The sequence below is a fragment of the Pseudopipra pipra genome, chromosome 26 (genome assembly GCF_036250125.1).
Source record: "Pseudopipra pipra isolate bDixPip1 chromosome 26, bDixPip1.hap1, whole genome shotgun sequence".
Classification (NCBI taxonomy): domain Eukaryota; kingdom Metazoa; phylum Chordata; class Aves; order Passeriformes; family Pipridae; genus Pseudopipra; species Pseudopipra pipra.
Window position 1 is genome coordinate 1028835 of NC_087574.1, and position 25208 is coordinate 1054042.

General features: G+C 48.2%; 1 protein-coding gene across 3 annotated transcripts; it reads right to left on the reverse strand.

Moving 5' to 3' along the window:
• Positions 1-1644: 1644 nt before the first annotated feature.
• Positions 1645-15902, reverse strand: GOSR2 (golgi SNAP receptor complex member 2). Of its 3 annotated transcripts, none has more exons than XM_064636694.1 (6): positions 15789-15901; positions 13717-13781; positions 11761-11869; positions 10274-10406; positions 7382-7522; positions 1645-4397 (listed from the first exon to the last, which is right to left on the reverse strand). In XM_064636694.1, exons 1-6 carry the CDS (start codon positions 15815-15817, stop codon positions 4236-4238), a joined length of 639 nt encoding a protein of 212 aa, XP_064492764.1. In that variant the 5' UTR covers positions 15818-15901; the 3' UTR covers positions 1645-4235. The 3 variants fall into 3 exon arrangements, with proteins under 3 accessions (XP_064492764.1, XP_064492765.1, XP_064492766.1); XM_064636695.1 differs by lacking the exon at positions 15789-15901 and adding an exon at positions 15583-15593 and having other exon boundaries at positions 13717-13780; XM_064636696.1 differs by lacking the exon at positions 7382-7522 and having other exon boundaries at positions 15789-15902.
• Between the last annotated feature and the right edge of the window lie 9306 nt (positions 15903-25208).

Consider the following 25208-nt stretch of genomic DNA (forward strand, 5'->3'; position numbering starts at 1 on the left):
CTGCCCTATATTTTGGGATTCTGGTACCATTTCCATTCCCAGTGGGCTGTAGTTTCTCCTGCCCATTTCCAGAACCGTGGTATGACTTATTGTTCTTCTCTGATCTCGCCACTGGTTTATTCCCCCCTCCCCCTCCTTTGCTCTTGGCCTTGCACCTCTAAGAGGAGGCACAGAAATAACCAAGAGTTGTGGAACAGGAGCCCAACGATGGCTGGGAGGAGGAGGAACAGCTCGATGCCAGGAATCCCTCGGGACTGCAGCACCTGGAGCCGGTGAGTGCAGAGAGCTGAGGGGCTGGGGAGGGAAAGGCTTCTCACCCCGCAAGTTTGGGAGACAAGAGCAGGGCAGGACACCCTCAGGCTCACGGTGTGACTCTTGGGTGTCCTGTGCAGGGCCGAGGGTTGGACTTGGCGATCCTTGTGAGTCCCTCCCAACTCAGCATATCCTGGGATTCTGTGACACCTCCACCTGTGGGTTCTGTTATGGACCAGGGGAGACATTTCTCTCCCCGAGCTGAGACACCCAGCGTTGTTATTCTAGTCCTGGGTTGTGTTTTGCACTAAAGGACGTTTTTTAATCCCCCCCCCCCCCTTGTACTCGGACATTCCGGGGTTAACATGAGGAATCAGTGTAAGGGGAGAGGCACAGAGCAGGCTTTGCTTCCCGGCCAACTCCAAACATCCTCCGGTGCTTATCTGCACTATCTTCCTTCTAAATTAATTCTGTCCCACCCAACCATCATCTTTATCACCCATTATCTCCCTCTCGATTCTATACTGTACCCCCATTTCAGCTTTTTAACTGCTCAAATACTCACCCGATTGGTTTCTTTGTTTCAAAAGCTTTTCCCTCTCAGGTTTGTCTTGATTTAACCCCACCCAGAACATCCCACAACCATTCCCTCCCTGTCCCGGCAGGGATGGGGGGCAACGAAGGGGACAAAAGTAAAACTTGTGGGTCGAGATAAGGACTCGTTAATTAAATTTAATAATTAAAATTATTATTTTATTATTATTATTTTTAAAAAGCAAAGGGACAGAGGAGTAAAACCCAAGAGAAACAGAGATCGAAGCCCTTCAGGGGCCCTGGAAGGGACATGGTGCAGACCTGTCCCATCTCTGCACCCCCTTCAGACCTACAGCACTGATGACTTCCTGCATTCTTTGCTGGATATTTTCTTATTTAGTAAGTGTTTTGTAACTCTGGGGGACTGGAATTATTTCAAAACAGAAATTAATAGCAAGAGGAAGATAATCCAACCCCTTGATCTCACATTTGAAATCCACAATCTCTATCAACAGCCCCATTTTGCCCTCCAGGTTCTTCCTTCACTGCTCTTAACCAGAACCCAGAGAAGGGGCAGCAGGACAGGGGGTCTCCCTGCCCCCAACCTGCATCATCAGCCCCATCCCTGGGGGCCTTTGGCTCCTTTTGCTACCAAAGAATTCCTACAAGCCCCTCCCAACCCTCCCTGGCTTTGACCCCAAAGCAGCATCGATCCCACTCCGAGCTGGCCAATCCTGCTTCCACCTTCTGGGAACTTCCCCTCCCCTTGAGCTGGGACAGGGCTCCTGACAGCCCCAAACTGGCCCTGCTGGTTTATCTGGGCCCCAACGTGCTGGTCAAGGTAAAAAACCTTCATCATGGCTGAAAAAAAAAATCTTTATTCACAGAATATCACATGAATCACATCATGTCCCACCCCCACTCCTTTTTGTATAAAATACTGGTAAAAAGGTTTTTTTTCCAGAGGCAAGTGAATTCCCAGAGTGTCCCCTCGTGGGAGAGCAGCTCATCCCAGAGCTGCAGCAGCAACACAAGCAAAGCCAGCAGAGCTCCAGGTCCGGCTCATTCCCCATCCCAGGGACCCCGATCCCACCCCATCCCACTGCACTGGAGGCTTTCTGGGGTTTTACACAACACCCCTGAGAGCACTTGGGTTTCCAAGTCCACCTTGTACTTCCCATGCAGTACAATCGCGTTTGAAGTCACGTGTCCTCAAATCCAGGGGGTTCCTCCAAGCCCCTCATCCACCCCTGGATGCAGGGGACAGCAAGGACACTTGGCTCCCCGTGGGGAAATCAGCCTGTGCAGGGACAAGGAGACTCCAGGAGGCAAAACAAATTAACAAGGAAACATCTACTGAAATGCCAAACTGGGCTCAGAAACAGAAAAAAAATCCAGTTCCAAATATTTTATGGCTCCCACCACAGCCCAAAAGGAAAGAGATTGGCCAGAGACCCACCTTTGTGTGAGACAAACCCTCCTACAGCAGGTCACAACCACAGAAACTTTAAACAATGACAACCCCAATCTCTGAACCCCAATCTGTAAAATCAAATGGAATTGGAGCAGTTCATGGGAGACAGAAGGAGATTTCAGGGACTCTCACAAGTGCCCAGCTGCCCTGCCAAGTGACCTCCCAAGGGCACCACAGGAGGAATCCATCAGATTTCCTACTCAGAATAAATCTAAGCTCAATTTGGATTTAAGGTTTAGACTGCAGAGCAAGATAGATGCTCTGTCACTGCCACAATTCCTCTTTTCCTTTTAATCCCCTCCTCCCTTGGGCTCAAATGAAAACCAATTCCATGCCTGCTCTGCCGAAGTGTTTCCTTGGAAAGCCTGGACAAAGAGGGAACACGGAGCAGGACACACCTCAGAGGCATCAAGCCCATGGAGAAGCCCATGGGCTGGGGCAGCTGATCTGCTCTGGGAGCTCTGTCTGGGCACAGCAACCCAGCACAGCCCCGGGCTCACTGAAATTCATTTTTGGAGTTATTTAAACCGTTTCTCCCAGTTTGCAACAGGCTACATGATAAAAGCAAAGAGAGAATGCAGAACTTGTGATCTGTCACTAATCCAGAGACCCACAACCATTCCAGACAGAAAACAAGGAAGGAATTGCCAGCACAAGGCCACATCATCTGGATATGACACCTCTGTGCTGCCGCCAGACATCAGGGAATGCTCTGGACACGTTGGGATGGGAATGGACCTGAGGGGTGATCGAAATGGATGCTGCCCAAAATCCCAGGATGGCCCCTCTGACAGAACCCCCAGGCTGCAGGGAAAGCAGGGCTGGATTGGAAAGAGGCATCTCCCAGCTCGGGGTTGACCTGTGCCAGGGAACTCCCCTGAGCACATGTGTCCCAGCCAAGTGTCTGTGCCAGTAACTCCACGGGTGCAAAGGTAACCTGGAGCACACCCTGCCCAAGGATGGGGGGATGTGACCATCCCAAGGCACAGAGCTTGAGGAACCACAGCTGCCTGTGACAGGCCTGTTGAGCTCATCCCACTGTCCCCATGATGTAAAGAGCAGCAGGGAGCCTGTCCCAGCTCCATGAACAATCCCACACCTCCGTGGAGCACAGGGGGACTCACCTGCTCCATCAACCCCAAAGTACCAACTCCAGAGCCCAGAACCCAAGCAGCACCTCAGGAGCACAGCCCATCCATGGGGATGTTCACCAGCATCAGGAATGTCCCCCAGTTTTGGAGGCTGGATTTGGTGGGAGGCCCAGGGATGTGCACCTGCCTGGAGGAGGCAGGAGCACAGCACTGACCTTGCCCTGGGAGCAGAGGGGCAGAGAGAGGTACCAAACACCCTGAGGTGAGCTGAGCAGCACTGCAGCCTCAGCCAGGAGATCTGTGCTGTTTGATGCTGTGTGTAGAGTTAACTGAGGTTTAACTGTGCCCTAAGACCTCTCCCCACAAACCCTCCTCCTCCTCCAAGCAAATGGTGGATCTGCAGATGGAAACCCTTCACTCCCCAAGTCTTTCTGCACACTCAGTCCACAGGTCCAGGGCCACAAACCCTGGGAAGTCTCTGTGCCCTTCATGCACTGCCAAGTGCAGTTCCAGGGTCAGCTCTGGCCAGCACAGGAGAGATTCACTTGCAGCTTCCACTCTGCATCCTCCTGTCCCTGTGCCTCCAAAGGGACATTCCTGCCTTGCCTTGCTGGGCACGATATTCACTTCTGCTTCCTCTGAACCAGATCCTCAAACCTGCAGACATGAGGTGAGAGCAGTAAAGGCCAGGGGGTATTTTTACAGGGCCATTCTCAATTACAGTGTCCCCAGACACATCCAGTTCCTGACGTGCTTTCCACGTGACATGTGTCCAGGTGGGATTTGTAAACTCTGAAGTCCATGGGAAGGGCTCATCCAAAGCAGCACTCAGAGGGAAGTCCAGTCCACGTTGCTCCAAAGGACTGTGTTTCTGGCTCAGCAGCTCATGTGAGGTACTGCACCACGAGGAACATGATGACACAGGTCACTGCCATCCCCCCCAGCATCAGGAACTTGTCCTGGAAGGCGCGTTTCTCGATGAGCCTCATCACCGTGTTGGACAAGCCCAGCATGTTGGCAACATCCAGGATCTTCTTGTGGGTACCCTGAGAGCAAAAACACACCAAAGACACCATTAACCTCCTGGTCTGACACTTATTCCACAGCCCAAGAATGTTTCATCCTGGGTGGTGAGGGATGGATTCTGACCATGGAACCATTTGACAGGGGGAGGCCACAGAATCCTGGAAATAGCTGCAGGTTGGGACTAATTAATTCACACACATGAACAAAGATGTGGTTAAAGACACAAAACAATCTGTCTGGATAAACACACAATAAAAAGTGTCTCAGAAAAATGCACTCCCTAGGGAGGAGTAAGAGTTCCAGATGGGGTCTAAAAGGAGCTGGCAGCCTGTGTGCTCCCAGGGGGAACTGCCCTGTCACACCAGGACAAGGGACCCATCCCTCACAGTGGCTCTGGGTCATCCTTGGCAGAACAGCCCCTTCAGGAAGGTGTAACTGGTTTCATCTCTGAGCCAGGTCAGAAGCACAGATTCCCATCACAGTGCTCAACTCTGTGCTTGGACTTTGAAATAAAAACTTCAGCTTCTCTTCCCACAGTCCACTGTATCTTTGGTCTCAGAAGAGTAAAAATGTGAAAATTTGGAATTGTTTTGAACACAAACCTGACTGAAGATCAGAAAAATCTCCCTGAGGACTTTTAGATCAACAATATCAGGCACACATGCACAAACAGCTTCTCAATCCATAGAACATACAGGTTTGCAATGAAAAATGTCAGAGTTTCTTCTGTTCAGGGTTGTGCAGGTACTCGGGCCCTGCACTGAAATCAGGTTGGGTCTTTCCAGTAACACATCATCACATTTTCCCCCTGCATTTCCCACACCTCACATTAACCCCCTGGAGGCTGCTCTTGGGTTCAGCTCTTCCCTGTCCCTGCAGAATCTTTTCACACTGCTTCAGAAAATACCAAACCTTGCAGGGAGAAAACAAACCAAATATAAAGCTTTGAAATAAAATAAAACAATAAAAAGTGAAAACTCCTCAATTCTTGCAGTCATGGAACAGTGGAATTGTATAATTAGAACAGTTAAAGTGATAATCTGGAAATACTTGGTCCATACCTGTCTATTTATACCAAATAAGCACAAAGTTTGAGAGAATAAAGGTATTAGGGAGTGTCCAAAGGAGGGACATGAGGATGGGGAAGGGTCTGGAGGGCCCACACGAGTGGCTGAGGGCACTTGGCTTGTTCAGCTGGAGAAGAGGAGAATGAGGGGGTCTGGAGGGGCAGCTCCAATCTCTGCTCTCTGTGAGCAGGGACAGGACCCAGGGAACGGCTGGAGCTGTGTCAGGGCAGGGTCAGGTTGGATCTCAGGGAAAGGTTCTTCCCCCAGAGGGTGGTTGGCACTGACCAGGCTCCCCAGGGCAGTGGGCACAGCCCCTGCCAGAGCTCCAGGAGGGTTTGGCCAACACTCTGAGGGACAGGGTGGGATTGTTGGGGTGTCTGTGCAGGGCCAGGGGTTGGACTGGATGACCCTTGGGGGTCCTTTCCCATTTAGGATAGTCCACAATTCCACATTAACCTATTCCCCTCTGTAACTGTCTCTTACAGCAGCTGCTTCTGCCAGATGTTATCAGGCAACAAAGCCCTGTCAGTGTATGAAAAGCTGGGTAAGGGGGAAAGGAACATGAACAGATGTTTCCTCACCTGTGAGGAAGAGGAAATATCCCCCTGAAAACACAAGGACACGATGGCCCCAAAGCACAGACCTTGGGCAGAGACCCCCACCAGTTCCCTGCTGCAGAGCTCCCCCAGGGCACAGGCTGCCAGGGGAGACAGGGCACAGCTCCCTGCAGGAGCCCCTTGGGATCCCACAGGAGCAGAACCCCTTTCTACCCCCCAGTCCTGCCCCGAGACAACCCAGTGACAACATTCCTCTGCAATGAACGAACACCCCACCAAGATTTCTTCAAGTTGTTCTAGTAATTGACTCTGTATAAAAACTAATCTCTATTCAGTGAACAAGTGACCTGATCCAAGAAGCCAAATCTCATCTTGGAAAGGACCTGGCCCCAAACACTGCTTTAATGCCTGCAGGTGACATCTGTGGTGCAGGGACTGCTCACCAGACTAGGGAGCAGAAAAGGAGCTCCAGCCCTGCTTTATCCCCCGTGCTGGTCCTGTGCAGGGCTTTGGGAGAACCACGAACCTGGAATTCTGTGACCAGGACAGCTAAGTGCCCGTGTGTGCAGCTCAGCTCCCTGTGTGTGAGCTGCAGTGCAGGCCAGGCTGTCACTGCCTGTGACACCAGGGACATTTGATTCCTGACCAAAACAGGAATTCATGTCACTGAAAATGCCTAAATCCTCTGGCAGATACATCCCAAGGCAGACAACAGCAGTTATCCCCATCAGAAGATGACTACAACACACAAAAGGATTTCCCCACATTTTTCAGAAATTCAGTTTCTCCCCACACACATTAAAAAAGTTTTTCTATCTTTGAGCTGTTCACTCAAAATATAACATCACTATGAAGAGCCTTTAAGATAAAAGGCAAATATTTGCTCTTAAGAGACTTGCAGAAATACAGCTGAAATGAGCAGTGTTTGCGGAGGGAGGGATGTTGAGGTGCATTATCTTTATTCCTGAGGTACGTTATCTTCATTACTGAGGAGCATTACTTCTATCACTAATCTCACACACAGGTGCTTTACAGCAGCTCTGAGTGATGTTCATCTGAACCAACACCTGCCAGCCAGTTCCTGCCCCTTCTGAACTGAACCAAAACCAACAATCAACCAAAGGAAAACAAACATAAGGGAATAAAACACAAGATTCAGCACTCCAGATACTGCCCTGCAGGGGAAGGCCAGCCAGGCCCAGAAAGACCTTAAAGATATTACTAAAAGGATGATAAAATGTAAAGATTTCGGGTTGTTTAAATGAAGCCTGGGCCTTTCCAGCACCCTCAGCTCGAAGCAACGCATGGACCGATTTTACAAAGGCTGGTCATCATAAACACAGAAAAACGTGGGGTCTTTGGTAAAAAACAATGCCCCACCTTTAAGGTGACTCTCTGGTCCCTCAGGCCCTGCAGGATGTTGGTGCCACTGCCAATAAGCTCATCCATGCCTCGGTGGGCACTCTGCAGGGACTCGTTATACTGCAGGGTTTCGTCGATCGGGATGGTGGTGGCAGAGTCCTGTGGGGAAAGGCAGGGACTCGGTTACCTGCTCACTCACACTGCCCACACCCAGCACACACCCCCCTGCAACACCCCAAGGGCTGGGGGGACTGCCTGTAAAACAGCTTTTCCATCAGGATATTTAACACAACACTGAGTGAAAACAATTTAGAGAAGACAGGGAGGAAGCCAAAGGGCAAAGCTGATCAGCTGCTCCACTGCAATTCCATCTCGAGGATAAAGGGATTAAAAGCAGAGAATTTTTATAATCTCAGTTTATGATAAAGAGATCCAAGCAGAGAATTTTTATAATCTCATTCTATGAATCTTTATGATCTCAGTTTATGATTTATGTAGGAAAGGGTTATTGCAAGACAGAACATCAAAGCTACAGAAGGTGTTTAACAAGGAGTCATTTGATCATTGCAAGTGAAAGATTTGTGGAACATTTCCCACCATGTCTCTGAGCGACAAAAGGCCTGAAAAACCCAATGTTTGGAGATGATATTCCAAGTACTTATGACATGGCAGTGAGAGCGAACAGACATGGGCCTGGTTCCCTGAGCTCTGGCTCACTCATCACCCAGGGCCTCAGAGAAAAAAAATAATTAAAAATTTACATTTTTCACATTTTTTCCAGAAAAGATGCATTTGCTCAACAAGGAACTAGGAATCTTGAAATGGAAATAATGGGATAAAGCTCTAATCTGGACTGCACAAGTGGGCAGAGGATGCGATCACTTGTTTCTGTCAAAGGCCCCCAGTTCAATCTTCTCTCTCTTCCAGAGAGCAAGGAAATGGCTCATCACTCCCACACTGGTTTAGAGCAGGAATGGTGACACTGGTAAGTGTGGGAACACTGATCCCTGCTCCCAGGGACTCAGAACAAGAACGGCCCAGAGGCAGAATTCCTGTCTGCAGCATGTGCCTGTGAGCTGCAGGTCACACCCAGGGGACCCAGGGAATGTGCTCTGAGCACAATCTCCAGTTCAAACCCCCGAGGTGGGTGTGAAGATGCTCTGCAGAATCCAGTGCAGGGGCTGCAGTGCCCAGGCTGACTGTGAGAGAAGGACAGCCAAGGACAGTGCCAGAGCCAAGGACAGTGCCAGAGCCACGAGGGCCTGGGGAAGAGGCTGTGCCAGGACACACACACTGACCCCCTGCTCAGGAAGCACCAGGGCTGACACAAGTCTGTGAGCAGAAGCACTTGGATTGGCATTTAATGGCTCTTGTTCCACAGATTTAACAACCTTCAAATCAGCAGGGATTTCATTTCCTACACAAGGGGCTCTTTTCAGACACTATTAGGCAGCAATGAAAATGTGGGAGTAGATTTGTGACCCCCCTCCCAAGGAGATGAGATGGCACCACAAGAGCTTTGATTTGCTCTTTGGGGTTTTTCCAGAATGGTACAGGGCAGGCTTTGAAGACCACTTTAAACTCTGAATTAAGCCAAATGTTCAGAACAGCTTCCAAAAACTGTTCTGGATGTCACAGTGACTTCCTGAGGATGCCCCAACACTCAGTTGACATCACCATTTAATAGAATAGGGGAGTTATGAATATGAACTGTGTAACTTCTAACCAAAATAAGCCAACAACTGACAAATAAATCCTCATTTTCCTATTAAATTGTCACTTTAAAGTCACATTTTTGTAGCAAGGTAAAAAGAAATACAAAATAATCATGTGTTTTCTTTCCTTTGAGACACATTTCAAGATCTAAAGGAGGAAAAAAACCCAGTTTGCTCTATATTTTGCATCTGTAAGCCAGCTATTGCTCTTTAAAACTGTTCCTCTAACACACGTTTTAACAACGAATTTTCCTGTAGGAAAACTTGTCCCTATTTGCAGAGGAACACCAAAGTGTTTAAAAATAAATCAGGCTTCAAATCTCAGTTTTCCTTTCTAGCCTTGTTTAATATTTTGAAATAGCCAACAAAATACCAGACATTATCTTTCTGGCAGGCTGTGAGAAGTGCATGGAACTGCCCAAATCTCAAGCAAAGAGAATCCCCCACATTCATTCTTCCTGGCCCTAACAGTGACTGACAACACAGATAATGAACGCTACGGAAGGTGCCTTTAACAAAAAAGGGAAGAAAAAACTTTAAAAAATAATAATGATTAAAAAAAAACCCACAAAAAACCACAAAACAAAACACAAAGAACCCCCAAACAAAACCAAGACTAACTTTTCAGCTGCAGAAAAGGGAAATCTGAAAGTGAACCTACATTACTCAGAGCAAAACTCCTCCAGGAATTTGCACCGGGGGGACTTCCCAGCAGAGGAACTAAGAATTAGCATGAACAAGTGGAACATGTTCATGTTATTACAAACTTTTGACTCATTTCTAGGCAAAAAGCAATGGCTTTGTCCCAGCTGTGTGATTTGTATTTGGATAAGTAGCAGTTTTGCTGACATCTACTGTCAGCAGGGTGTATAAAGTCAGGCTTTTCACAGATCTCAGGATTTGACACAAATCCAAGTAAAATGTACCCTTTGGTACCTACCTCATTCACCCTTTTGCAACTGCCCTATAAAGCCAGGTGGAACTGCACTGGATAAAACAGGAGCTTCTGGAGTCTTTTCCTGCTGCGTCCTCACAGCCATGTGAGAGCTGTACTTTATCCCTACATTGTTATCCTTCTCTGCCTTTACTGACACATTCAACAGCCCTGCCTGAAGCTGCTCTGCCAGCCTGCAGCTCCTGGAGCACAGAGAGGTGAACCACACGTGTTTCCACCGAGGTAAACACACATATTTACATTGGTGGTGAAGGTCCTGGCCAGCAGCTCCTCCCGCTGCCGCTCCTGCTGCTCCCGCAGGTACCGCCGGTGCTGGAAGTTCCTCAGGGCCGTCTGCAGGTGCTGCACATCATACTTCAGCTGGTCCACCCTCCTGGAAAGGACCAACAGCAGGGTGAAAACACTGCTCTGTGCTGCTGGTTCTCACAAGGACAATGCAGCATTACCAGGTAACACAGACTGATGGGTTCTACTTCTCCAGAAGGACGCAGGACGTTCAATATCAGGCCAAAATTCCACACTCACATCTTCCCTGCCTCGTTTTTCTACCAAAGAGGTGATGATTTAACAAGTGATTATTTATTTTAATCAATTATTTAGCCTCCAGGCTAACAACAGAATGTGAAGCAGAACTCCTGAGCTGTCACAAAGTATTTCTGACATTTAACAGCTTGCTTTGAGCAAAAAAGTGCAATAAATACACAGGAGAGCTAATGGGCAGTCTCAGCCATCCTATCCCATCACTGGTCTCTTCAGGAGTTATGCATATCTATTTCTCATATAACACAGATTTGGAAAGATGGCAGGTTTTCTATTTCATGATCCTCATTCACACAAAAGATGAAGCTTTCAAGCTTCATTAATTAGCACCATGTTCTTAAGTTTGAATATTTATTAAAAGAAGATTGAAAGTCAGTGGGCAAAACAGGAGACACCACAGACATCTCCACTGGGCTGAAACAAATCCTGTCCAGAACTCCTGATTACATGTTTGATAATGTTTAATGTTTGATTACCACACTAGATAACTGATTACCTTGATTATCAGACTATCCTGGTCTGGTGGAAGGTGTCCCTGCCCATGGCAGGGAGTTGGAACCAGAAGATCTTTAAGGTCCCTTCCAACTCAAATGAGATTCTATAAAGAAATTCATGACTACTTCACATACTGACCTCTATAACACATGAAATCTACCCCTACTGTCTACAAGGGTGTTTTGGGACATTGATAATTGAATCACAGAATTAATTAAGAACAGCAATTCCTGATGTCTGTGGTCCAACCTCCTGCTCAAACCAGCGCTCACTTTAGAAATCTCATTTTAGTCACCAACAGCCAGGACAGTGGTCCAGAGAAATTACACCAACTGAAGGAATGTTACTCCCTACATCCACAAATGCATTAAACCCAAATATCATACAAAGTGGAATTTTATTTAAGCCTCCAAGTGATGTTCTGCTCATCTGAGAACAGAGCCACAACTCCAGCTCCACCACCAGTCTGGACTTGAGGATCTTTGAGGTCTTTTCCAACTTAATCATTCTGTGGTTAAATGCAGGAAAGCAATCTTGTCTCTGTGCCTCAACTCTGCTACTGCAGAGCACAGAGTAAGTTATGCAGAGTATAAAAGTTTCATACAAATCAAAAGGCAAAGGACTTCAATAAATTTAATTAATATAATTACAAAGACTCCCCTGCCCAATCAGAGCCAGGCAGGTGAACTCACAGCTTGGCATTCTGCCTCTTGTTGGGAGGTTCTTTGCTGGACAGGATTTCCAGGCGTTCCAAGTTGCTGAATATGTTGTCTATTCTTGCTTGGATCTCGTTTTCCACTACTGCAAGGAAATAAAAACATCATTTGATTTGAATTAAAGAACTGCGATCTGATGAAGGGAAAAGCTCAACAGCATTCAAAGCTGTACGTAAAACCTGAGAGATGCAAATCCTTACTGGATGAAAATCAGATAACAGAACTATAAATATCATGAAATACCACTTCTTTAGCTCAGTAATTTGACACTCTCACCTTTCCCCCCCCTTCAGAGAAGGTAGCTAGGAAAACCCCATTCAGCAGAACCCAGAAAAGCAAAGAGCACACATGACCCTTTTCTTTGCCCCTGGATCTCCCACAATTAAAGAGTAACAGACTCACATCTACACACACAAATCAAAGTGTTCTTATTCTTCTCTCCATCATTTACTGCAGCTAAACTCAACAGAAGAGCACCCAGAAGAGCAGACAGACAGTTACAGCAGCTTTTCTTAGACCAAACAACACTATTACAGGATTTTTTTGAGCAAGGAGGGACTATTTGCTCAAAGTTGGAAAAGGCAAACTGCAAGTTTGATTTCCTGGCCCCTATTCCTGCTCCTCAGCCACAGATAATCCCTTTTCCCATAAATTCTGAAATACACACTAATATCCACAGCACTATCTGTATCTTTATATATGTATAAATAATCAGTATGTTCATTTATTGACCATGTAAGATGTACATAATCCTATCTCTTGAAAAGGTCTCAAGCAGCAGAAGCAAGATAGGAAATCATACTCATTTTCAAAATCACACCCAGGGAACAGCAGTCTGGGAATTCTGGCAGTGTAGTCAGAGTAGTACTATCACCAGGAAAACCAGAATCAGGATTTAAAGTTGTTATTTTTGGCTAGGAAAGTAATCACAGCCCTTTTTAGTGCAAGGTCATACTTCACAAGAATATTTAGAGTAATAGAAGTCAATGGACATGTAATAAATGCATCCAGTCAGTGCAGTGTCCTTTCACTCAGGAGTTCCTGGTGAAGCTCATTATTAGTGACTCAAGCAGGAATTAAGGCTTCAAACACAGGTCCAAAATACATGGGCCCATTCTGCACTGGGGTAAAAAGTCCTGCCACACATATCAGAGCATTTTATTATCAGAGTCATTTATGAGCACAGGGTTATAGTCCAGATTCACTGAGGCAATTTCAGACCTAATGGTTCTGCACATTTCCCCCAAGCAGATGGAATCACAGGTTCTGACTCTGATACAGCAGGAACTGTCAGAATCATCCTGCTTGAATCTCAGCCTTTTCCCCAGAAGCAGCACTGAGCATCTTCAGGGGAAGGCTGTAGTTGGTGGATGCTGAGGGAATACCAACAGCAGAGCAGGCACAGCCACACCCCTCACTTTTTGGGTTCTAACAAACCAGCCCAGTAATGATGTGGATGTGCAGCTCTGCCCACATCAAGGTGTTTATTAATTGCACCTCCACGAGGGCAGTGATGGGGCTTTTAACCCAGTTACGGTGCACGGCCTCCAAACACACCCTGACCACGAGTTCCAAAATCCAACAGCACCAAAACTCTGGAACTCCCACATCAGGACATTACAGAGGCACCCACAGTGAGCACTATTTGTCAGTTAAAGGATTTCAACAGGAGGATGATTTGAAGAAAATTCTTGTTCCGTCTTTTTCTGCTCTGTCCTTCTTACAAAACATCACCTTACTGAAGTTAAACACTAAAATAATTGTAATGTATTCCAAACTGGTGCTGTGTCTCCAGCTGATCACAATGACTCACAAGCCAAATTTGTCCCACTAATGATTGCAAATACAATGATAAAGCTCACAGCTTTATCATGATAAAGTCCCACCCAGCTCAGTCCCTGGGTGGGACTCTCCTCACTAAGAACTACTTACAGTGAACTGACTCCTTGTCTGAAGTCTCCAGGCGCCCCATGTACGACTGCACCTCATGGACCTGCCTGTCAGGAGACAGAGGAAATGCAGTCAGGGACAGCTACAAAATCATTTTTCAGTTTCCTTTATTGAAAAGTACTTTTCAGAACAGAGCAGGAATCAGCACCAGTGTTCAGTGCAGACAGCCCATCACTGACCACCAACACAGCTCCACTCCACGAGCACTGCAGAGTAACTTCATTTAAGCACAGAAATCACAGTGAAGATTATGAAAAGCACAAAACAGCTTTTCTACAAGAAACAGCTGTTCTGCCTGGAGGTGACAGTGGGGAGATACCTGAGAGCAGAATGGCACAGAAGGTGAATAAGGAATGGTTTTCACTGTCCTACAACATATAAACTCAGAGGCATCAAGTGAAATTAAAAGCTTAAAATTATAAGGAACTACTGCTGCTGGACAAGCAGTGGTAAATGGAAACAAAGAAAAAATACTAATGGTTGCCAAATTCTTCTGTTTCAAACCCCCAAGCCTCACATTTCTGGGAGACTGGGACAACATTACACCAAAGTATTCCATATATTTGTCCATTTTTTACTGTGTTTCCCAGAGATCTGCAGTTGGGCAATGCTGAAATAGTCCTGACCAGAGGGACCTGCAGCCAAACTTGGTGTGACCAGTCTCACAGCTGGTCACTATTCGACTTCAATAAAGGCACTTCATCGATGGTTTTGATTAAACTTGATATTTACAAAAATATCACGACCTTTTTTAAAAACTAATTTTAAGAGACCAGAATCTTGGTCTTTCATCTGATAACCAAAGCACAAATGTTTCTGAAGCCAGACTTTGGAAACCAACTTACAGAGCACTAAAACATTTGTTCTTCAGTTATTAGATTTTTAAATAACTCTCAGAGCTGCCTTCTGAACCCTGACTCCGTGCTGCTGAAGAGGGGATGTCCCAAGTACAGCAATGCTTGGAATTAACTACAGAACCAATTCAATACCAGTACCCTGCAATCCCACACTTGTTCTATAGTTTCGTTTTCAACCAGTTCAATTATCACCCCACCTCCCTTAAAAGAGCTTCAGAAAGCAGCAAATTACCACGGAAATTTGGAATATTGGATTAAACATGTCCTTCATCCTCTTTCACACAGAATCACAGAAACTTCTGAGTAGGAAGGGACCTGTGAGTTATTCCACATGGAGTAACAACAGAGCTGCAAGATTTTTTTGCCTCATTTTGCAATTTTCACACCACTCCTCCCTCCACAGATGGGCATTATCCATGAAGTGGGGGATTTATCCTCAAGGAGCTTCCACAGGTGGTCCAAACTGCAGCAGCAGGACACCTCAAACCCTACTGCCCCAAAAACCAATATGAACGAGCATCCCTTAAATGAACGCACATTAATTAACAGGGAATAATTAATAATTAATTAAGAGGTCCCCCGTGGCCCGGGCTGAGCCCTTCAGGGCTGACGTGGCAGCAGCTCCTGGGAACTTCGAAATGCTCGATCTTGTAGTATGGACTTGAATGCTTTACAGAACACAGGCCTTTCCTGATTTCTCAACACCCCCACACCCCTCACACACCTGTTGCTGTGCTGGTACAGCCCTTCAGACCTGCCAGAGCACTGCTTCCCCTCACGCACTCGCTGGTTGCTGGCACACCCCCACAGCCCTCACGCACTTCTTGCTGTGCCGGTACAGCCCCTCGAACCCTTTGTTCCCCCTCACTCACTCCTTGGTTTGCTGGTACAGCCTCTCATCCCTCACGAACTTGTTCCTGTGCTGGTACAGCCCCTCCTGTTTCCCCTCACGCACTTGGTGTTCTGGTACAGCCCCTCTCCCCCTCACGCCCTTGTTGGTGTGCTGGCACAAACCCCGTTTCCCCTCACGCCCTTGTTGGTGTGCTGGCACAAACCCCGTTTCCCCTCACGCCCTTGTTGGCGTGCTGGTACAAACCCCGTTTCCCCTCACGCCCTTGTTGGCGTGCTGGTACAAACCCCGTTTCCCCTCACGCACTTGTTGGCGTGCTGGTACAAACCCCGTTTCCCCTCACGCACTTGTTGGTGTGCTGGTACAGCCCCTCCATCCCGCTCGCGCGCCGCTCCCCGCACACGTCGCCCTCCGGCCGCTTCCGCTCCCGCCGCTTCCGGTTCCGGCCCCGCCTGCTCCTCCCGCCGCCGCCGCCGCCAGGGGGCGCTGCAGGACAGGCGGGAGCCGTGATGGGGGGGGTGGGCAGGGTTGGGAGTTCACGTCCTTCCAGAAATTCCAATTCCGGGGCTCTCCAAGGCAGCCGCAGCTCAAAGCTGCTGCTTCGGACGCGGAGGTGGTGTGAGCCGAGAGAGCTGCCTTGGGGCCGTGGAACTGCGTCCCCTGCGTGGCGTCATGTTCCCAGCCACGAACACCTTCCACCAGCCCAGGTTGCTCCAAGCCCCGGCCAGCCTGGCCTTGGACATTTCCAGGGATCCAGGGGCAGCCACAGCTTCTCTGAGCAACCTGGGCCAGGGCCTCCTCACCCTCACAGGGAAGGATTTCTTCCCAGTATCCCATCTAACCCTGCCCTCTGGCAGTGGGAAGCCATTCCCTGTGTCCTGTCCCTCCATCCCTTGTCCCCAGTCCCTCCCCAGCTCTCCTGGAGCCCCTTTAGGCCCTGCAAGGGGCTCTCAGGTCTCCCTGGAGCCTCCTCTTCTCCAGGTGACCCCCCCCAGCTCTCCCAGCCTGGCTCCAGAGCAGAGGGATCCAGCCCTTGGATCCTCTGGACTCGCTCCAGTGGGTCCATGTTCTTCTTATCCTTGGGCTACACATGGACACGCAGCCACTGGCACACGTGGAGATCAGCCCCTGGGGTTGCCTGGGCAGCAGAGGTGTCAGTGCCAGGGCCCTGGGGTGTGGTGACATCTCTGTCCCACTGGGGATCCATCCCACCACTCAGCTTGCAATCCCAGCTCAGAGCTCCAGGCCAGGTTCTGACTTTCCTACCCCTGACCAAGGTTGACTCATTTCAGGGACATCCAAACAGGACCTACAACCACCACAGCTGTTGACTCCTTGGAGGAAATATGAATTTTCCGAGCTATGAAGACACTGGTGACCACTTTCATTCTCTTGCTTAAGACCTGTGGCACCTGTGGTACCTGTGGCACCTGTGGTACCTGTGGCTGGACTCTTGAGGATATGGGTGCACTGTCCCAGAGTGATGCACAGGTTCCTGTCATTTCTCACAGGGCTGGGAATCAAAGGCTTGCTCTGGAGTTGTATCAAAGCCTTTCAGTTCTTTCACCTGTGCATTGTTTCTTCATTGTTTGGACCAGATAATCCACCACCGTTAAAGCCACAACCCTTTCTTGTATTTGCTGAGCTACAAAGCCCCACGTGCTTTATGGTCAGAGTCTGCTGAGCCACAGAACTACTGACACCTTTTAACTTCATGGGAAAGTCAAGGAGAATGTGGATTATAAAAAAAAATAAAAATTAAAGAAGAGGAAATATAGGCCAGTTAATCAGGGCAGCAGGACACTGCAAACTGTTTTTTCCAATGATTGATTGGAAGAGCTCCAATTAGGACTATGATTGATTAAATACACTGATTAAAATGAAACACCGATTGATTAAAAAACTCCAATTAATACAGTGACTCCTTCTTGTCAGTGTAGTTTAATGGAATATAGTTCTTGTCAGGAAATGTAACTTCATCCTAATAAATGCTTGATTGGGAAAAACTGGAAAAGGCCTGTATTCTGTAAGGCATTCAATACATACCACGAGATTGGGCATTTAACACTCATCAGGAGCAGCTCTGCCCTCATGGCCCAGGCAAGCTCTCAGCTCTCTCCATTTCTTCCCTCTATTAAATGGTGTCATTTTTTTTATACTTGTTTCTCAGGCTTTGTTAGGCTGATTCTGCCCTTCTCTGGGTTTGTGCTGCCTGTCCCACCTGTGGTGTGGAGAGAAACCTGCTTTGTCACCAAGAATAATGTCTTAAACTGGGTCCATCCAGATAAAATGCTCTAATACAGTTAAATACACTGGTTTAACACTAAGTCCTCTTCAGCAACCTCAGCCCTGTCTGCACTTCACTTAGGCAAAGCTAAATAACTACAGCAAAAATTCAAGGTCCTAAAGGTTGACAAACGTTGGAGGAAAGGTGAGAAATTATTTTCAGACACCTCCTGCTGTGGGACTGGGCAAAACGGGAAATCTTGAGGCTGGAACAGTCTCCAAAGTGTTGCTCATTGCAGTTCAGGGTGAGCACCTGAAGAATGCAGCCTAGTCACAGGAGAACGAGTCCCTGAACATCACAGGGATATAAATGAGTGAAATAACTACACATCCTTAATTAATGAGAGAGTCTGCCCCTGTGGGTCCATCCCTTGCATCTCAGATAATGCATCAGACTTTGTCTGCCCTGCCACTCAGCCAGCCAGGCCTCTGGCAAAAGATTATCCCCTGGCTGTCAAATAAGCCCCAGAAATCACATCAGTCCAAGAATAAACAACATATCAACAAAGCCATCAACTGCAGCAGTAACAAACACATTCCTGTCCTTTGCTCCCCTTTCCCTGAGCCATTATACCCCATTTTCAAACACTTTCTGGAAATAGGTTGAATGAAAATAGTTGCTGGGATTTCCCTCCTGGCCAGGGCTGTGAGAGGTATCACAGGAGCCCTGATGAAATGGCAAGAGCTGCAATACGAGAAGAGATTTCTGTTCTTTTGGGAAGAAATTGAATTTTGCCAGAAACAAGACTCTGCGACCAAGAGTCAGGTGTTGTTAGACTTCCAGTCCTTCCAGGAGGAGTCCTTCAGCAAATTGGCTCATTTAAACACAACAGCCAGGAGCAGGGAGAGGGGAAAAAGGGTTTTGTTCAAGGAAAGCCTCTGTATTGTAAACAGGATAAAAGGGGATGGAGAGAGTCACTTATCACTGTCTAACATGTCCCCAGGTCATTCCCAGGTAGCATCTACGAGAGGTAAAAGGATTTCATATTCACTGCTGCCCCAGAAATCTGGGAGAAAACTGGGGGGTTTTCTCTGTCACACAATCTCCAGACCCCAAATTCATTCACACCCCAAGTGCATTCAGCAGCAGCTTTCAGACCCCAGTGCTGTGTTCCCCATTGCTCTGCTCAGCCTTGTAAAGCCTGGCAGCACCAAAGGGAAAGCTGGATCCTCCAGGGTCTCCTTTGCTCTGCTTGCACCAGCCCATGTCCCCCTCTCAGATATGGGATCTCTCTCTGAAAAATCGGATGCTCTGCTTAATCCCAGACCCCCCCCCCTCCCCCATCTCTCCTTTTCCCTGAGCATGATCTCAACAGGCACAGAAACTCTCTTCCCCTCTTTCTCTGTCTCTTCCCCCTCCCTCTCTTTTTCAGGCACTCTTTGCATGCTTTCCTGATGCTCCTAACTGTGGCTTTCCCAACAAAGCTGAGCTGCACCCCGGGGCACAGCCAGGCAAGATGAAGATGAAGCCTTGCTGGAGCCTCCTGTGAGTCCAGCCGCAGGCCCTGGGCTGTGTGTCCCGGCTCTGACAGGCTCCAGGACACAAACCAGACCTCCCAGCTCGCCTCCAGCATTTCCAGCCTGGGGAAGTGGGGAAGAGGAGAAGGGGAGACATGACAAGAATGTCAGAGACTCATCTATCGAATGTCTTGTGCTGTTGGGTGATGTGCTGGACACAGGGCTCCCTGGGCAAGGAGCTTTCAGAGGCACATTGCACCTTCCTACTCATCTTCCCAAATTAAAAACACTTCTACACAACTATTTTGGTCAGTTTTGAGACTGATTTGTGACCAGGAGACTCACAAATGCTTGGACCATCATTCCTTTCTTCATAAATATCCCAGGTAAAGGGACATGGCAAGGGAGGGTAAAGGGGAAGGTCAAGGGAGAAAGGGGTCAAGGAACATCTCTACCATTTCACTCCCTCCCTTCTGCAATGATGCCAGGGAAATATGACAGAAATAGGAAGAAGAATAGGAAGAGAAAGAGAAAGAGAAAGAGAAAGAGAAAGAGAAAGAGAAAGAGAAAGAGAAAGAGAAAGAGAAAGAGAAAGAGAAAGAGAAAGAGAAAGAGAAAGAGAAAGAGAAAGAGAAAGAGAAAGAGAAAGAGAAAGAGAAAGAGAAAGAAGGAAAAAACACATCCAATGGTGAGAAGAACTGCAGCATCCCCCAGCCTGAGGAGTCTTTGAGACACAAATGACTGGAGGTTTGGAAAATATCCCGGCCAAGTATAATTTCCTCATGCTTTTATCGTTCCCTGGGTGGCAGCCACAGAAGGCTGCTGGAGGTGCAGGACTGACCTGGCTGGATTTTTGGTTATGTTGGTCCCTCCATGCCCCCAGTGCACTATAAATGTTGTATTACCACAATCACCATTAAACACAACTCAGTTCTCCATGCAGGACTGAGTTCCTCATGCCTTTTCCCTGCTGATCATACCTGTTTGACCTTACCAAGGAAATTCAGGAAACAGGAGTAAAGAGCCTCCTCCAACAGAGCCAAGGAGTCAGAAGGGGCAAGAAATGACATTGCCTTCACAGACAGTGAACAGATTAAATTCTAATAATCTGCCAATAATATTTCCTTTTGCCCAGCATCAGGAATTTGTTAGCCTCAACTGCCTTTGGCTGAGGTAGCATCCCCCTCAATTCCAAATCCCACAGAAATCTGTGACTTCAGACCTTAAAAGCTCTGTCTTTGAAAATCTTTTGTATTTCTCTACTGAGCAGCCCCGTTTGATCCATAATTGTGTTAGGCCAGGTTTGTTTGGGCACTGCCGTCACCCTGGACTGGGTGCACAATGTAACACTTACATAGGGAAATCTTAAAATCTGGGAGCAAAACCGTGTGCTATTATCCTGATTTTTCCAGGGGTCAGTTCCCTGAAAGTCTCTGAGATGTGTCAGTTTAAGAATTCCATCAGAATTAGACAACATCATCGCTGCTTCAGGAAATTTTAGGCACAGATCTCTTGTGTTTCTTCCCACTGAATAATCAGCCATTTCCTATGTCTAATTTTGGCAAACCAACCTGGGTAACTGGAGTTCATCAGCTTAATAGGTTAATGCTGAACTGCTTCCCAAGTCAAAGCTGGATGTCAATCTGCCTCACCCTCACATTTTGTCAATATGAGGGATCTTGAAATGAAACAAAAATGTGAAAATCTTTTTCATCCCCGTTCCATCAGCAGGGTAATCCAGGCATGAAGAGCTGGTCGGGCCGGGTACCTCTCCCAGGCTGGATGGGATGCTCCAGGGGCTGTGAAATGTTTGTTGTTAAACCAGCCTGACACAAAGAGGCCCCTGGAGCTGCATGCACCCACAGGATGGATGTCTTCTCCTGTCAATCCAGCCCGAGTCCCCCAAGAGGGAAAACAGGATTGTCTGAAGGGGTGAGGGGAGAGTCCTCTGAAGGATGTCATAGAGGAATTTTCCTAAAACCTTCTCCAGTAATCTGAACTAAACCTTTCCAAGTCTCTGGTGTTACAAGAGAGACCAGGTGAAAGTGTGGGGACTGAATGGAGACAGAAAAGATGGAATTGGCTCTTCAGTCTGCCTGGCAGCTCCTGTGCCAGAGTCGTAGAATCATGGAATCACTGGGTGGTTTCGGTTGGATGGGGCCTTAAAACCCATCTGACACCTTCCACTAGCCCAGGTTGCTCCAAGCCCCATCCAAGCCCGGGGGCTGCTTGGAGTGTAATCACAGCAGTGTGGTGCTTTCCAGGCCAATTCCAATGCCTAAGGAAGATTGGTACTCTGCTCAGAGGGGTCCCAGGAGTTGCTGATAGCCCAGGAAGCTGTGGACTGTTGTGGCACTCAGGAGTGTACAGCACAAACTTTCTCCTCAGGAATTTGATTTTGCTGTCTTCTCACAAGATCTTTTGGTACCTGTGAGAAATTTCACATTTCTTTGGGGCTGGAAAATATTTGAAAAGGGGTGGAGAAGCAGATTGTTCCCCATGAGCCTTTATATTGTGTAAGAGCAAGGCTCACATCAGAGGCTGAGAAGACCCTTGGCATGGGTTTGGCTCAGCCTCCTCAGCACCAGAAGTGGGCTGGATGCCATGTCCCCTTGGACATGAGGACACGCCACTGGTGAGGTGGCACTTGCCCACCTCCCAGGATGTCTGCAGAGAGAGGGATGGTTCCTGCCTGTCCAAGGCTGTGTTGGAGATCTTATCTCCAGGGATTAGCTGGCCCCTGTCCTGCTATTCTGAGCCATCCCTCAATTTGCTGCTTCTGTTTCGAATTCAGAGAAGGGCTTGTTTTCCCTAAGGCTTATCTGCTTTTTCTGAGCCAACTAAATGGTCTAATCACAAAAAATCTACCTCCAGCAGCCAGCCTTACACCTCTTCCCTCACACTTCAGTCTTCTCCCAGGTCCAGTTGCATTGCCCACCCCAGACTGTACTGTCAGCAGGGTTTCGTTTGCCCCACTACAGGGCAGGAGGGTTTAACAACAAAAGAGATCTGCAAAATTACATCCACCACTCTCTCCTGTTTTATTGAAGAGGAGTTACTTTATTGTTCTTTCAAGTTTGCCAGTGCTGCCTCAGTGACCCAAGCACTGGGGACATGAGGAGTGGCACAAGAGCTCCAGGATTTATTTCTCTTCCTAAATGATTGTGGGTTATCCATGCTGGGAGGAATCCATTATCAGTTTAGTCCCTGGTAAACCAACATCTCCTGAACCAAGCCAGGTGTGCTCACCTGCCTGGTCATGCTGCCCACTGCCAGGGCAGCTCCACTGACAGCAGAGTGATCACACATCATGAAGAGATTAATTTTTTCAACATAGTTTTTATAATTCTTTTTCTTGCCTTTGGAAAAGTGTCTGGAATTCGCGATCATTCTCTGCTGGCCACATTCTGAATGGCTATACCTTGCTATCCCCGTGGATCTGAATTTCCCAAGATATAGTTTTGACTCCTGCTGGATGATTTGATGAATTATAAAAAATATATAATATAAAATTATGTGCTGTAATTATACAATTGTAGAATATTATAAGCCTGTGTTAGTAACAGGCACTCACAGCTCATCCCTGTCCAGTCACAGAACTTTCTGCATCACTTTCCTGCAGCCTCCAAACCAGGTAAGTTTTTTGTTCTCAGCAAGTGATGCAAAATCAGACTGTGCCACTGATGGTAAGAGATTTTGGTGTGTTTCCACCTGCCAAGACCCTTCTCCCAGTGTCCACATCATAAACTGGCTGGGAGAACCACTCTTGCTTCTCCAAGATGCTTCACTTACCTGCTATGGCTGTTGTAAAACACCAGCTTTTTCAACATCAGATGCCACAAGCTTCACTTCCATGATTATGAGTTAAAATTAGAAATATTACATGTGTTTTTAGGGATTTTTTTTACTGGAAAGAAAAATATCATCATTTATATTGCAGATGCTGAGGTTAATTCCTCTGGCCTGTGTCAGGTGAGGTGATACCTCAAACCTGTGTGATAAATGACATTATCTCAGTTGTAAGGCTGAACACAAGGTTGCTCACAAACTCTCCACTTTGAATCACCAATCCTCTATTTGAAGGGAGGCAGAGGAAAAGCAGAAAGACAAGTGGCATCCTTATGTAATGGCAGCCCCGTGACCCTCAGCAAGGAGAGCTGGGTTTGCCAAGGCCACATTAATGCCTGCGCTGGCCCCGGGGGCTGGAGCTCAGCCTCGGAGATTTGCAATGTAAATCCCTTTCCCTGCTCCTGGCCAGGACTGCCTTGACTGGTATCTACAGCAGCATCAGGGCCATTCCTGCATCCTGGCAGCTCCAATGTGGCAGCTCTGCCTGTCCTGTGCCCTGGCTGGCTCTGCCCTTGCCCTCCCTGCAGGGCTAAACACAGAGGGGCCGGAGGGTTTGTTGGGCAGAACGAGCTCTGTCTGCTCAGGCCCTGCTGTGAGCACACAGGGCATGGCTGCAGGTCAGTCAGGGGGGCACAACCCTGCCCAGGGAGGGATGGAGCTCACCCTGGGGTCCCACAGTGCCCAATGTGGAACAGAGCTCACCTTGGGGTCCCACAGTGCCCAACAAGGAGCAGAGCCCACCCTGGGGTCCCACACTGCCCAACAAGGAGCAGAGCCCACCCTGGGGTCCCACACTGCCCAACAAGGAGCAGAGCCCACCCTGGGGCTGCCCAGGACCATAAGCTCTGTGAGACCAGTGGTGGGCTTGGGGGCTGAGGGGTTCAGCACAGGTCTCCAGCTCTTCTTCAGCTGCTTACAGCTCCTGGATGTTCCCATGGAAAGATAGAACCATAGAATCACAGAATTATTTGGGTTGGAAAGGACCTTAAAGCTCATCTCATTCCAACCCGCTGCCACATGCAGACACCTTCCATGACAAAAAAATACAGGTTGCTCCAAGCCCCGTCCAACCTGGCCTTGAACTCTTCCAGGGATGAGGCAGCCACAGGTTCTCTGGGCTTAGTTTTGGACTGCTGGTTAAGGCCTGACCGTACTGGGTGGGGAGAGCTCAGCAAAAGGAGGGAGATGTGACTGCACAAGCTGCCCAGAGCACAGGACCCTCACTTCAGTGTCCCCACTGCCTGTTCCTGGCTCTGCTCCTGTGCCAGTGTCCATGAAAGGTCCTGTACAGTCACACCTCCACTCCCTCCATCATTACACTACCCACAGGTATCCCACTGCTGTCCCACAGATATCAAAGTTCTCTCCGTTTCTTTGTTAGAGGATTTGAGGCACAAGGAGGAGATCCCCGTTGCCCAGTAGCAGATCTGAGGAAAGGCTTGAGCACCACTCTCTTGGCTGCTGCTCTGGCACTGGTCCCCACTGGGATCTCCTACCCTCCTCGCTGGGGTGCTGAGTGTTCTGCAGCCCTGCCTGGGATGTTCTGCCCGGTTGCAGCACTGCAGCTCCTCCCAGGGAGCTCAAGGAGCGGCAGTGCCTGGGGGCACTCAGTAAATGAATAAAAAAACCAGAGTCAGAAGTGATTAGGGAGCTCAGGTTTTGGCTCGGACTCTCTAGAGCCTCCAAGGCATAGCTGAGGCTCAGAACCTCATTACTTCTATAAAGTGAATTCAGTAATTAGCTCAGGTCAAAAGTTTACGACTTGGAGGCGGCTGCTGGGGAATGGTTCCTCCTGGATGTTAGAAACCAAAGTGCAGGGAGCAGAAGTTGGCACCAAGGCAAAACACTCACTCAGAGGTCCTTTGGATGGGACTGTGTTGCTGTATAGGCTTGTTGGACAGTGATGTTGCAGTGATGTCCCCTCAGAAGGAAAGACATTGCACTGGAGAAGCACAAGGACACGGCCACAAACCCTTGTGAACCTGGGAATTGCCTCCCTGGGTGGGTTCTGGGCTGGCTGAGCCAAAATCCTGCCATGGCCAGAACAAGATTTTCCAAAGCAGGCTGAGGGAGCTGGGACAGGCTGTGTCTTGCCCCCTCACCCCCACACAGCCCAGCTGAGCAGCCGAGACCCTGTGCAGGAATCCATCCCCCGGGGACAGGGTTGTCATCAG

Bases quoted from the DNA above. Each gene is read 5' to 3' on its own strand.
- GOSR2 (XM_064636694.1), bottom strand. From the start codon at position 15,817: ATGGAGGGGCTGTACCAGCACACCAACAA. The intron at 10,407-11,760 runs GTGAGTTCACCT...GGTCCTTTCCAG, and splicing joins AAGAGGCAGAATGCCAAGCT to GAGGGTGGACCAGCTGAAGT. The intron at 7,523-10,273 runs GTAAATATGTGT...CTTTCCCCACAG, and splicing joins CCAGGACCTTCACCACCAAT to GACTCTGCCACCACCATCCC.